Source organism: Oncorhynchus nerka, linkage group LG7, assembly GCF_034236695.1.
Source record: "Oncorhynchus nerka isolate Pitt River linkage group LG7, Oner_Uvic_2.0, whole genome shotgun sequence".
NCBI lineage: Eukaryota > Metazoa > Chordata > Actinopteri > Salmoniformes > Salmonidae > Oncorhynchus > Oncorhynchus nerka.
The window spans coordinates 42064912-42079854 of NC_088402.1; the positions used below are offsets into that span (position 1 = coordinate 42064912).

The 14943-nt window shown below is 45.9% G+C and overlaps 1 protein-coding gene across 1 annotated transcript in view; it reads left to right on the forward strand.

Annotated features, from left to right (window-relative positions):
- LOC135572491 (uncharacterized) overlaps window positions 1-14943 on the forward strand; it is a 54938-nt gene that overhangs the window by 30369 nt on the left and 9626 nt on the right. The window contains exon 3 of the mRNA XM_065020523.1: window positions 9800-13362. Within this exon, the coding sequence (XP_064876595.1) occupies window positions 9800-13362 (3563 nt within the window). The remainder of the gene's footprint in view (window positions 1-9799; window positions 13363-14943) is intronic.

Consider the following 14943-nt stretch of genomic DNA (forward strand, 5'->3'; position numbering starts at 1 on the left):
GTCAACATTGGATCATTCAGAGATCCTCACTGAACTTCTGGAGAGAGTTTGCTGCACTGAAAGTAAAGGGGCTGAATAATTTTGCATGCCCAACTTTTCAGTTTTTGACTTGTTAAACCTCTTGCTTCTACCTGGCACGCAGGCATCCCATCTAGAGCTCTGGAAATGCAAATGCGCTACGCTAAATGCTAATAGTATTAGTTAAAACTCAAACGTTCATTAAAATACACATGCAGGGTATTGAATTAAAGCTACACTCGTTGTGAATCCAGGCAACAAGTCAGATTTTTAAAATGCTTTTCGGTCGAAAGCATGAGAAGCTATTATCTGATAGCATGTAACACCACAAAAGACCCGCAGGGGACGTAAACAAAATAATTATCATATTCGGCGCTACACAAACCGCACAATAAAATAGAAAACATTCATTACCTTTGACCATCTTCTTTGTTGGCACTCCTAGATGTCCCATAATCACTATTGGGTCTTTTTTCCGATTAAATCGGTCCATATATAGCCTAGATATCGTTCTATGTAGACTGTGTGATCAACGAAAAAAAACAGCGTTTCATAACGTAACGTCATTTTTTAAAATTCAAAAAGTCACTGATAAACTTTCACAAAACACTTCGAAATACTTTTGTAATGCAACTTTAGGTATTAGTAAACGTTAATAAGCGATCAAATTAATCACAAGACAAAGTATATTCTATAGCTGTCCGTCTGGAAAAATGTCCGGGTAGAATCTCAACCAAAATATCCGGTCCTAGACCTGAAGAACTGTGCTGCCTTGCATCTGTTTGACCAAGAAACAAAGAGTAGGCAAATGACAAGACTCTAGACACCGTGTGGAAGCTGTGGAAGCTGTAAGATCTAACTTCCGGGTTGGAGCGATCTGGTCGCATCCGCGCTTCGGTCTGCAGGTTGTATAACTTTTTCATTACATTTCATTATAGTACAACGGTCTGATTTGTCTAGTCTTAGCAATTTCCTCTTAGCTAGCTACATAGTCGTCGTTGTATCAAAGATAATTGCGTAATTATCCTCTTGCTCCTATCTGTCAACACGTTCACCGTCTAAAGCACTGTAGTAACATCACACTCAACTGAACGTCTTGATTAGTGTAGTGTTAGCTAGCTACATAGCTAGCTACATAGTTGTCTTTGCTGTCATCGTATCCAAGATAATTGTGTAGCTTAGAGTGTGGAGTCTTAGAGTGATAATTGCGTTATTATCGTGAAATCTGCCTAGCCAGCTAGCATACGTTAAGCACTGTAGTAACTATCACACTCAACTGAGCACTTGATTAGTGTAGTGTTAGCGCTACATAGTTGTCTTTGCTGTCTAATTATCCAAGATAATTGTGTAGCTTAGAAAGAGTGATAATTGCGTTATCATTTCGTCGCCCTCCTATCTGCCTAGCAGCTAGCCAGCTAGCATACGTTCACCGGCTACCGTAGCACTGTAGTAACTATCACACTCAACCGAACGACTTGATTAGTGTAGTATTAGATAGCTACATAGTTGTCTTTGCTGTCTTCGTATCCAAGATAATTGTGTAGTTTAGAGTGTGTAGTCTTAGAGTGATTATCTTAATTCACCGAGGTTAGCTAGCCAGCTATTTTGTCGTCCTTAACGTAGGAGACACTCCTAGCTAGCCAATAGCCAGCCAACGTCTACTGAATAGAACTTTCGCATTCCGCGTCGCTCCACAGGTAGTATCACTTTTTCATTTCATTTCATTACAGTCCCAACGGTGTGATTTGTTTGATCGTAGCTAGCTACATAGCTAGCTACAGCTAGAGCGATTTTCTAGGTTAGCTAGCCAGCTATTGTCGTTCTCCTAGCGCAACAAACTAGCTAGCCAGCTGCTCCCGATAAGCAGCATTGTAGAAACTTCACACTCAACGGTGCGACTTGATTAGGGTAGTGTCAACAACGCAGCTAGCCTACCCCAGCAGTACTCTATCATTTTAATCATTTTAGTCAATTAGATTCTTGCTACGTAAGTCTTTCTGAACATTCGAGACGTGTAGTCCACTTGTCATTCCAATCTCCTCTGCATTAGCGTAGCCTCTTCTCTAGCCTGTCAACTATGTGTCTGTCTATCCCTTTCTCTCCTCTCTGTACAAACGCTCCACACCGCATGGCCGCAGCCACCTAATCTGGTGGTCCCAGCGCGCACGACCCCGTGGAGTTCCAGGTCTCCGGTAGCCTCTGGAACTGCCGATCTGCGGCCAACAAGGCAGAGTTCATCTCAGCCTATGCCTCCCTCCAGTCCCTCGACTTCTTGGCTCTGACGGAAACATGGATCACCACAGACAACACCGTACTCCTACTGCTCTCTCTTCGTCCGCCCACGTGCTCTCGCACACCCGAGAGCTTCTGGTCAGCGGGGTGGTGGCACCGGGATCCTCATCTCTCCCAAGTGGTCATTCTCTCTTTCTCCCCTTACCCATCTGTCTATCGCCTCCTTTGAATTCCATGCTGTCACAGTTACCAGCCCTTTCAAGCTTAACATCCTTATCATTTATCGCCCTCCAGGTTCCCTCGGAGAGTTCATCAATGAGCTTGATGCCTTGATAAGCTCCTTTCCTGAGGAAAACCTCCCCACGTCTACCTTTGACTCATTCCTCTCTGCCTCCTTCTTTCCACTCCTCTCCTCTTTTGACCTCACCCTCTCACCTTCCCCCTACTCACAAGGCAAATACGCTCGACCTCATCTTTACTAGATGCTGTTCCTCCACTAACCTCATTGCAACTCCTCCAAGTCTCCGACCACTACCTTGTATCCTTTTCCCTCTCGCTCTCATCCAACACTTCCCACACTGCCCCTACTCGGATGGTAAACCTTCGCTCTCTCTCCCCGCTAGAAACCTTCTCCAACCTATCTCCTGATTCTGCCTCCTCAACCCTCCTCTCCTCCTTTCTGCATCCTTTGACTCTCTATGTCCCCTATCCTCCAGGCTGCTCGGTCCTCCCCTCCCGCTCCGTGGCTCGACGACTCATTGCGAGCTCACAGAACAGGGCTCCGGGCAGCCGAGCGGAAATGGAGGAAAACTTCAATACCTGACATCCTTTCACTCCCTCCTCTCTACATTTTCCTCTTCTTCTCTCTGCTGCTAAAGCCACTTTCTACCACTCTAAATTCCAAGCATCTGCCTCTAACCCTAGGAAGCTCTTTGCCACCTTCTCCTCCCTCTTGAATCCTCCTCTCCCTCCCCCCTCCTCCCCTCTCTGCAGATGACTTCGTCAACCATTTTGAAAAGAAGGTCGATCCGATCCTCGTTGCTAAGTCAAACGACACCGCTAGTTCTGCTCACACTGCCCTACCCTGTGCTCTGAAGATGACATCTCGTCTTGTGACGGCCGGCCGCCCAACAACCTGCCCGCTTGACCCTATCCCCTCCTCTCTTCTCCAGACCATCTCCGGTGACCTTCTCCCTTACCTCACCTCGCTCATCAACTCATCCCTGTCCGCTGGCTACGTCCCTCCCGGAGAGCGAGAGTTGCACCCCTTCTGAAAAAACCTACAAGATCCCTCCGATGTCAACAACTACAGACCAGTATCCCTTCTTTCTTTTCTCTCCAAAACTCTTGAGCGTGTCCTTGGCCAGCTCTCCCGCTATCTCTCTCAGAATGACCTTCTTGATCCAAATCAGTCAGGTTTCAAGACTAGTCATTCAACTGAGACTGCTCTTCTCTGTATCACGGAGGCGCTCCGCACTGCTAAAGCTAACTCTCTCTCCTCTGCTCTCATCCTTCTAGACCTATCGGCTGCCTTCGATACTGTGAACCATCAGATCCTCCTCTCCACCCTCTCCGAGACATCTCCGGCGCGGCCCACGCTTTTGCGTCCTACCTGACAGGTGCTCCTACCAGGTGGCGTGGCGAGAATCCGTCTCCTCACCACGTGCTCTCACCACTGGTGTCCCCCAGGGCTCTGTTCTAGGCCCTCTCCTATTCTCGCTATACACCAAGTCACTTGGCTCTGTCATTCACATGGTCTCTCCTATCATTGCTATGCAGACGACACACAATTAATTTTCTCCTTTCCCCCTTCTGAACAGGTGGCGAATCGCATCTCTGCATGTCTGGCAGACATATCAGTGTGGATGACGGATCATCAAACCTCGGCAAGACGGAGCTGCTCTTCCTCCCGGGATTCTGATCTCGCCATTCCATTGTGTCCTCGTCCCAGACTAAGAACCTTGGCGTGATCCTGGAAACACCCTGTCGTTCAAATAACATTTTTCCTGTAGGTTCATGCTCTACAACATCCGCAGAGTACATTCCTGCCTCACACAGGAAGCGGCGCAGGTCCTAATCCAGGCACTTGTCATCTCCCGTCTGGATTACTGCATCGCTGTTGGCTGGGCTCCCCTGCCTGTGCCATTAAACCCCTACAACTCATCCAGAACGCCGCAGCCCGTCTGGTGTTCAACCTTCCCAAGTTCTCTCCGTCACCCCCGCTCCTCCGCTCTCTCCACTGGCTTCCAGTTGAAGCTCGCATCCGCTACAAGACCATGGTGCTTGCCTACGGAGCTGTGAGGGGAAAACCTCAGGCTCTGATCAGGCCCTACACCCAAACAAGGGCACTGCGTTCATCCACCTCTGGCCTGCTCGCCTCCCTACCACTGAGGAAGTACAGTTCCCGCTCAGCCCAGTCAAAACTGTTCGCTGCTCTGGCCCCCAATGGTGGAACAAACTCCCTCACGACGCCAGGACAGCGGAGTCAATCACCACCTTCCGGAGACACCTGAAACCCACCTCTTTAAGGAATACCTAGGATAGGATAAAGTAATCCTTCTCCCCCTCCCCCCTTAAAAGACCTAGATGCACTATTGTAAAGTGGCTGTTCCACTGGATGTCATAAGGTGAAAGCACCAATTTGTAAGTCGCTCTGGATAAGATTGCTAAATGACTCCGCAGGGATATATTTTTCAATTTTCAGTGATCAGATTTTCCTGCGCTTTTGGATGAAACTCACGATCTGTTATAGTCACAGCCGTGATTTAACCCGTTTTATAAACGTCTGAGTGTTTTCTATCCACACATACTAATCATATGCATATACTATATTCCTGGCATGAGTAGCAGGGCGCTGAAATGTTGCGCGATTTTTAACAGAATGTTCGAAAAAGTAGGGGGTAGGAGTAACAGGTTAAAAAAGTTTGAAATATCCAATAAATGTCGTTCCACTTCATGATTGTGTCCCACTTGTTGTTGATTCTTCACAAAAAAATACAGTTTTATATCTTTATGTTTGAAGCCTGAAATGTGGCAAAAGGTCGCAAAGTTCAAGGGGGCTGAATACTTTCGCAAGGCACTGTATCTTTCCGACAGATAAGATCTAAACCAGGAATGAACTTGACTGTGTAGACCAATTAGGGTTTCTAATCTCTCCAAAAGAATGTGGTGATCGATGGTGTCAAAAGCAGCACTAAGGTCCAGGAGCACGAGGACAGTTGCAGAGCCTTGGTCTGACCTCATTAAAAGGTCATCTATCACCTTCACGAGTGCAATCTCAGTGCTGTGATGGGGTCTAAAAACAGACGGAAGCATTTTGTATACATTATTTGTCTTCAGGAAGGCAGTAATCTGCTTGTTTTTATTGAGAGGAATGGGAGATTCAATATAGGCTGATTCATTTTTTTGGGGGGCAATGTTTTTTGTTTTTTTATTAATGCCATTTTTAGTGAGTTTGATACACATCCATTGGATAGAGAGACATTATGTTCAACAGGATGGCCAAGCACAGGATGTAGCTCTTAGTTTAGTTTGAGTAGGGTCCAGTATGAAGCTTGAGCATTTAGAGGCCATGAGTTTCTTTTATGAAAGTGTCAAGAGATACAGTATTATAAAACTCTGAACAGCATATTGTTAGAATTAACTGAATTCCATCTGGTTTTTGGGACAGACATGAATGCCATTTTGGACATGTGGGACCAATCTAATAAGACCAACTACAATCCACAAGCAACCGAGGCTCTCCAGCATATACTCTCTAGTTACAACCTCATTGATGCCTGGCGAGCACATAATCCTATGGCAAAAGAGTACACTTTCTACTCAAACAGGCATAAATCATTCTCACGAATAATGATAGTCCCACTAGTCCCACAAATGATAGTCCACAAAGAGATAGCGGTTGGAACCAAAAATCTCAAATGTGGACACATCAGTCCAAAGGACAGATTTCGACTGGTCAAATGTCCATTGCTTTGTTTCTTGGCCCAAGCAAGTCTCTTCTTATTGGTGTCCTTTAATAGTGGTTTCTTTGCAGCAATTTGACCATGAAGGCCTGATTCATGCAGTGTCCTCTGAACAGTTGATGTATGTTACTTGAACTCTGTGAAGCATTTATTTGGGCTGCAATCTGAGGTGCAGTTAACTCGAATGAACTTATCCTCTGCAGCGGAGTTGCTGACCGTAAGGCGCTACAGAGGGTAGTGCGTACGGCCAAGTATATCACTGGGGCCAAGCTTCTGCCATCCAGGACCTATATAATAGGCGGTGTCAGAGGAAAGCCCATAGAATTGTCAGACTGTTTCCTCTGCTACCACATGGCAAGCAGTACCGGAGCGCCAAGTCTAGGACCAAAAGGCTCTTTAGCAGCTTCTACCAGCTGAACGATTATTCAAATGGCCAACGGACTATTTACATTGCTATTTACATTGACAAGTCCCCCGCCCCTCCATCTGATTTGTACACTGCTGCTACTCACTGTTTATTATCTATGCATAGTCACTTCACCCCTACCTACATGTACAAACTACCTCGACTAACCTATAGCCTTGTTATTATTATAATTGTATGTTTATTTGGTAAATATTTTCTTAACTTTTCTAAGACTGCACTGTTGGTTAAGGGCTTGTAAAGTAAGCATTTCACGGTAAGGTCTACACTTGTTGTATTCGGCGCATGTGACAACGATTTGAACGCTGGATCTTCCTTTCCTGTGGCGGTCCTCATGAGAGACAGTTTCATCATAGCTCTTGATGGTTTTTGCAACTACACTTGAAGAAACTTTCAAAGTTCTTGAAATGTTCCGCATTGACTGACCTTCATGTCTTAAAGTAATAATGGACTGTCATTTCTCTTTGCTTATTTGAGCTGTTCTTGCCATAATATGGACTTGGTCTTTTACCAAATAGGGCTTTCTTCTGTATACCACCCCTACCTTGTCACAACACAACTGATTGTCTCAAACGCATTAATAAGGAAAGAAATTCCACAAATTAACTTTGAACAAGACACACCTGTTAATTAAAATGCATTCCAGGTGAAGCTGGTTGAGAGAATCCCAAGAGTGTGCAAAGCTGTCAGCTCGAGGATTCGATCTAATAACCTTTCGGTTACTGGCCCACCGCTATAACCACTAGGCTACCTGCCGCCCCCGTATGATGCTACAAGCTTGGCACACTTGTATTTGGGGAGTTTCTCCCATTCTTCTCTGCAGATCATCTGTCGTGACGTGACTTTCATTAATGTGATGACTGTTATTTATCAAATAATTACCTACTATGTTTAATTGTTACCAGATTAAATGAATCATGTAACAATTAACTCATTAGGAATTTGGGGCACCACGGACGAAGTTGTTTAACGAGTTACCATCTCCCGAATTAAACTCAAGAATATATATATATAAGTTATATATCGATAACAGTCACTTATTAATCATTAGCTCATATCAGTCTCATTCTGAACGTCGCAGACTTGAATCTGCACAAACCCGAGTCTTACTGATCATTCCGTACCACACAAATTGATTTGATTATTTATTTATAAAACAAACTAAATGATAAAACAGGATACACACACACATATGGTATAGGTTGTTGATTAGAAACTTAATATGATGAAAAGAGGTCCCTAGCGGACTAACACAACATGACACTTGTTACAAAAGATGGAAAGTTAAAGAGAGAAAGAGAGACACTTGGATACATTTGGGAACTACACTCACAGTAATCCTAATAACTTGCCCCGAACTGCCGCCCATAATGCATGTATTTACGTGTTGAAGGTCTTCTTTGTATATCTCTGTTGGAACCAGGCCTTCATGAAAAGGCTTCCGCTTCGTGAAAATGGTTTGATTGGGCCTTCTCCTTAGTTTGTAAGTGTGAGTCTCTGATTGTCCACAAGAGGTCACAATGTCCTCCTTAGTTGTCTGTGTTGACTTTCACTCGTTCTGGAAGAGTGGTCTTCTGAGGACAGCTAATCAGCCGTGTCGATGATCCCCAGAGTTGTGATTGATGAGAGCAGTGTAGTCAATGATGATTTGAAGAGAATAACCGGATGGTCCTACTTAAATTCACTTTCTTAGATACAGTACTCAAGCTCACAGCTACTCAACCTTAACATTGATTGTTAGAGGCTACTTTGTCTTCTTCAACTCGTGTTGATTTACAGGGTCGTGACCAATGGAGACCTAGCGGCAGCTTGTGGTCCTTCTAGTCTGGTATGTTAATTCTTAACTCAATCTTTTATACACTTGGATAAAAAGGGTTGTTTCCGTAATACTGACACGTTCTCTGAGCACCCTCGGGCATGGCTAGTTACTGGGCAAAACATCATAAAAAATATCATCTTGCTAGAAAACTTAAACTCAAATCAAATTCTTATCTTAACAAAAATATTATCTTCATCCTTTATATTTCCTACACAACGTAAAGGATGTAAACCTGATATACACAGTGTGAAAGCTCTTCAAGTTATAATATTTTCATTAAATCACTTTGATACCATTTTTAATGACACCACAAAATATACATTAATTTCCCATATTCCATCTCTCATCATTCCCCACATTCGGATGTTGAAATATATTGTCCCAGTGTTCACTGTTGGACATTAGAGTTTTTGGGCAGCAAAACCTTCTGTAAACAAAGGGATTCCGTTCACCAATACTAAAGACCAAAAGGAGTCGTCTGCTGCCTACAATTTACGATTGGCGTGAGGTGTCATAAAACCCCTACACCAATCCCTCATCCACTCTGGAGAAGGTTTTCATCAAGGATCTCTCTGTACTTTGCTCTGTTCATCATTCCCTTGATCCTGATTAGTCTCCCAGTCCCTGCCACTGAAAAAATCCCCACAGCATGATGCTGCCACCCATGCTTCACCGTAGGGACGGTGACAGGTTTCCTCCAGACATGACACTTGGCATTCAGGCCAAAGAGTTCAATCTTGGTTTCATCAGACCAGAGAATCTTTTGGCAAACTCCAAGCAGCCTTCAAGTGCCTTTTAGTGAAGAGTGGCTTCCGTCTGGCCACTCTACCACAGAAGCCTGATTGGTGGAGTACTGCAGAGATTGTTGTCTTTCTGGAAGTTTCTGCCATCTCCATAGAGGAACTCTGGAGCTCTGTCAGAGTGACCATCGGGTTCTTGGTCACCTCCCTGACCAAGACCTGTCACCCACAATTTGCAAATGTTAAAAAAAAAACTGTTTTCGCTTTGTCATTATGGGGTATTGCGTGTAGATTGATGAAGGACATTTTTTTATTTAATCCATTTTAGAATAAGGCTGTAAATGTGGAAAAAGTCGAGGGGTCTGAATACTTTCTAAATACACTGTATACATACCAGTGATGCTTGCCTTTTGTGGTCAGTGGAGTTTTGCAAGCTCTGACTAACTGGGGTTTGTTTCTTATGAAGTCAAAACATTATTCTTATGTGAATGATGCAGTGAGATTATTGTCTCTAAAACATTTTGGTAGAGTATGAAATGTTCATTTCAAAGCTAAGAAATAATGCTCTCTCTCATTTCTCTCCCCAATCTCTCTCTCTTAGCACATTGCCCCCCCTCCCCCTCTCACACTCACTATACCTCCCTCTGTCTTTCCGTCTATCGCTCGCAAACAGGCCAAGGACCTCAGCTACTCAGAGATGGACCTCCGTGCCAAGCCCAAGAGGTTCGGCACGTTCACCTTTGGCTTGAAGAGGAGGAAGAAAAAGAGTGACGGGGATCTCTCCCAGAGCATCGTGGTCCTCCACGGCCCCGAGCCAGAGTTCAAAGGGCAAGAGGAGGAGGAGCTTCTGAACCTCAGCCTCTGGGACATCGGCCAAGGCGACACTCTGAACAAGAGGGTAAGGTTCGCTGTGTCTCAGCCTGACCTAAACACTAAGACACTGGTCACCTCTTATCCTCCTCCCACTGTCCCCAAGAAATCGCAAGCCCAGGAGCCACCGATGGACAGTCCTAAGACTGCCACCAACCAACCAAATTCCCAGATGGATACCATTATTCCTCTTGAAGTGGGCCGGGCTACAAGAAAAGTTCCTTTAGCTATGCCTGAGGTGGAGTGGAACGAGATCTCACAGGAAGAGGAGAGCCCGGATGTTCAGTGTGACAACCCGTATGCCTCAACAGACCATACTGACACAGCTTCTCCAATGGATGTTGATAGCTTTAACCCAAGTCCTCCACCTTTCCCACCCAACCCACCTCCACCGTCCTATCCATCTAGCTCACCCCCCTGCTACCCATTGAGCCCAGCTACATCCTTTTCCCCCTTTAGCTCTCCTCCTGCTACAGTTGACACTTCAAACGAGAGTGATGAAATGTCCCCCTTACCCAGTGCTGACCCTGTGAATAGTGGTATTTTTCATCCTGTCCTTCCTGTGACTGAACTCTCACTTAGCAAAACTGAGGCCTCTTATGTTACTCTCTCCATTGGACAACCTGTTGTTGTTGAAAATATCACCACTGTTACCCCTAATACAGATCCCTCTCCCATTGCCTTTGACCCCAATATAGAAGCCACTATTACTGAAACAGACACAACTGACGTTAAAACCGAGACCTTTCCTCTGAACCCTGATTCTTTGGCTGACAACACTGAGAGACCTATTCTCAACACCGTCACCTCTGCTCTTATCACCGTCAACTCTGTTAATGACATGGACACCAACCTAACCGTAATAAATGATGAAACTATCCCACACCTGTCCTTGGATAGCCCCTTTGACTCACCAAGTCCCATTTTACCCGAATCAGTTAAACAGGAGTCTAAAACTGCCATTGATCACACTGACACTAGTGTCAGTGACCCCACCCAATCATTACAGTCTGCCACTGACGCCCCTGTCCCCGACATGGATATACCTGCCACTGCAGTCTCCAAAATGGATACCAGCCACCCTGACACAGACACCACTGCTAATACTAACCTCACTGTTACTGATACCGACTCTCAACCAGTATTCGAAGATCTTTACGACTCTCTTTTTCCTGGAATGTTCCCCTCACCTCACATATCTGGCCACACCGCATCTGCTCTCAGCACTTACACTTCTGGCGTTGTGACATTGGGCGTGATGATGGACACTCGATGCACACCTCCTAATATAGACGCTCCTTTTGAGAACAAGCTTCCCCCTGTTCCTCAAACAGACACTGCCCACCCTAGCACAGACGTCTCCCTCGCTGAGCCTGAGGCCTTTGCGCCTCTGTGCTTTGAGCCTACACTCCCCACGACTGAGCCCATGGAAATGGAGGACTTAGAGCCTGAGCGTCCCACCTCCGACTCACCTCTCCCAAATACCGATATCGCTGTCCCTGATACTGGCTCTAGTGACACATGTGACTCTCTCTATGACTTTATTTTCCCTGAACTTTTTCCCTCTGACCAGGTGTCCACCATTTCTGAACCCGACCTTGATAAACCAGTCTATGTTACGGACACCGATTCTGTTCCGCTTCGACCAGATTGCAACACTCGACCAAACCTTGTTGATCAGTCGGAGCATTTGACCGCAGCTCTTCCAGTTGACCTTGATACGGGGGACACTGAAAACACAGATCTCGTCCTTCATCATTCTGATATGAACATGGACAACTCTGATCACATTCTCTCGGACAATGTCACCCTCGTTTCTGACATTCTTAGCGCTAGCCATCCAAGCACTAAGAATTCCAGTACTCTTGAAACCACCATCTCCATTGATGCGTCCGTCTCCTCAACAATAGCAGAGACAATGGCTACTGAGACAGGTCAAGAAGCAGAAGTGCAGATTATGGAAGAGGAAAATGGACAGATTGAGCAGAATATTATGTCCTATGATGTAGACGTTGTCAGGGAAAGATCAAATGATATGTCCACCATGGCTACTGAGAAAGTTCAAGAAGCAGAGGTGGAGGTAATGGAAGACGCCAACAGCATAGGTTCTAATAGACAGATTAAGGAACATTTGCCCTGTGATGCAGACGTTAACAGGGCAAGCTCACAGTGTGTGATCATACCAGAGAACAGCAATGCCATGGAAGTGGCCATACCAGCGGTCCATTACAGCATCCTGGAGGATTACATGGAGGAGAGTGGCGTTGAAGAGGAAATGAAAGGAGCAGGCAAACAACGGAAGAATGGTCATGAAACCGTTGAAGCGGGATGGAGTTTGGGGTCACAGAAAGTAATGGAGGTAATGTTAGAAACGAAGGATAGAGGTCAAGAGAATGAAGTCCACCGAGAGGAGAAGAGACGCATTGAGTCCCCAGAAGACGGCGGTGCAGAGAGGCTGGTGCCGGTGGAGGAGAGAGGAGCGAGAGAGGTCTCGGCACTGGTGAAAGAAGGGTGGGAGGATGGGGTGGAACCAGCCCTACCTGTTCAGCAGGTGCACACACTCGTGGAATGTGAGTCGCCCGCCCCGCCTTCCATCACAGAGCAGCATGGAGAGGAGGAGGGGTCAGGGAGTAACCGGAGTGCAGTTACACACGCTTACCTGGTAACAGAGGCCTGCGCTGATGCACATACACTCAAACAGACCCCAGGCCACGAAGAGCCACAGGAGTCTCAAAGTGGCGAGAATGAACACGCTGCCACCGGCAACAGAGAGAGACAGAACACACTCGCAACACATAACACACTCGCACACACCACAGGCCGAGAGGGGAACATTTTAGACACACTCACAGCAGAGGAAGCGGACCTAGTCACTCGTACTACCGAGGACACATCCTCTTTCTCTGAGCAGAAAGCAAAAGTCAACACCACTAGCACACATGGCGAGAACACATTCGCACTTGACAGAGAAGCGACAGCGACAGACACAGAGTCCAGAACATACACTGTAAAGATAGAACATGAAGGGACACTCGGTACTGAGTGGATAGACAATATTGTCACGCAGGAAACAGACCGAGCCAGTTCAGTGCCAGAGCAGGTGACAGTGAATCCTCCTGTCGCACGAGACACAATCCTCGACAGACTTCGAAAGAGAGCCAACGGTCTTGCCACTGAGGACACAGAGAGACCCGGTGCAGAGCCAGAGCAGGTGGGAGGGACGCTATCAGTCACTGCAGATACACTCCTCAACTCACTGAGGAACAGAGTCAAATTCCTCAGCCAGCCCAAAGGGTAAGGGATGACATTTCATCTGCTATCCTTACTCTGATTTCCTACTTTTCATGATGTGTGTGTTTTGAAGTGGCGGTGATCAAGTTTCATGTGATCTTTCTATGCTAAATGAGTGAGTGTGTGCACTCAGATTGCACAAGTGTGTCTGTGAGTGCGAGAGAATGTGGGGACTCAGCAACAATAGGACTATAGCTAATTGCTCGGTGTGTGCTGCGCAGTAAATAGTACGAGTACGGGACTCGGTGGACTGGAGGGGGAAATGGTTGATGTCCGTTCTCTATGCAATGTGTCTGGGATGTTGTTTATTGAAAATGCAAAGACTGTTATTATCTCATAATGTTGTGATTGAGGGCAATTAGCTAGAATTATGAATTGGATTTCAATAGCACATCCCCTCTACTATGTACAGTACAGACAGTCTACTTCACTGTCCCGATAAATGACATGTGGATCTGCATAACAGCCATCTGAACTAGACATGTTACGCTTTAAATCCTCAGGCCATACAACTAGAATATTTCCCAGCAGAGTGGAATTCATTCTGCATTCACCCAGGGATTATATTTCCTGTCACCTTTTAATATTCTTTGTGGACATTTCTTTATTGCAAACGGCATCCCTTTTTTTTTGTCATTGTCGAATAGGCCAGTTTCCTTGGTGGAAGACATCGTGTGAACGTCTCCAAGCCAGACTTGGTGATTGGCCTCACCCATCCACCCGCATGCTTGTGGTCCTCTCTGCACCCTCTCAGTGGGATGGGCTGAAAGGAGTCATAGTCAAAGAACGTGACTTCTCGTCCAGTGGCTTGTTTTGTGTTAGACGGTAGACCCGAGAGACACCTGTTGATGGACGATAGGCGTTGCCAATGGAAACACGTGTGGCGTAAACATTTCATCGGCGCACACTGTGGTGTCGAAACGTTGTCGACACCTGAACAGGAATGGCTGGGCGTGCGTGTTTGTGTGTGTGTGCGCACGCGACACTCTTCGTGTAGCCTAATGGCTTTCATTCTTTAAGACGGTGTACACTACGTCGATCGCTTCTCGTAGAAACGCAGGCACGGCCGTATGTTGTTTGCCTGGTTGACAGGCCTTTTGCAGGCCATGTGTCATCTGATCATGGGAATCTTGGACCTAGTCCTTTTTTCATGGAACACAGTAAAGAACCCAGTGGACCCACACAGTAAAGATTATATATCCAAGCCACACTGTTTTCAGTTCCTCTGAAAACATGAAAACAGAGAGTACAGTGATGTCCATATGTTATTTTCTTTCCCAATAGCAGCTGTTGTCTCCTGCTGCCCCCACAAGATGGCGGCAAATACATATAGTAAAGTCAAGAACACAGTGGTTTAGTTATTACAATATCACTTAGAGATATCTCTATATGCACGGGGGGGAAATAGAAAGACTAGACTAGAAAGTCACACAGGACACAAAATGGTTCGCTAGCCTCCGCTTCAATCAGGCAAATTGCACTCTGTCCAACAACATCTCTGGTATGACCTAGGAAGTCCTGTCGTAGTCATGATGAAACCTCCGCCTCCTCTTTTATGTGATGTGAGCTCTGATGGACAGGCAT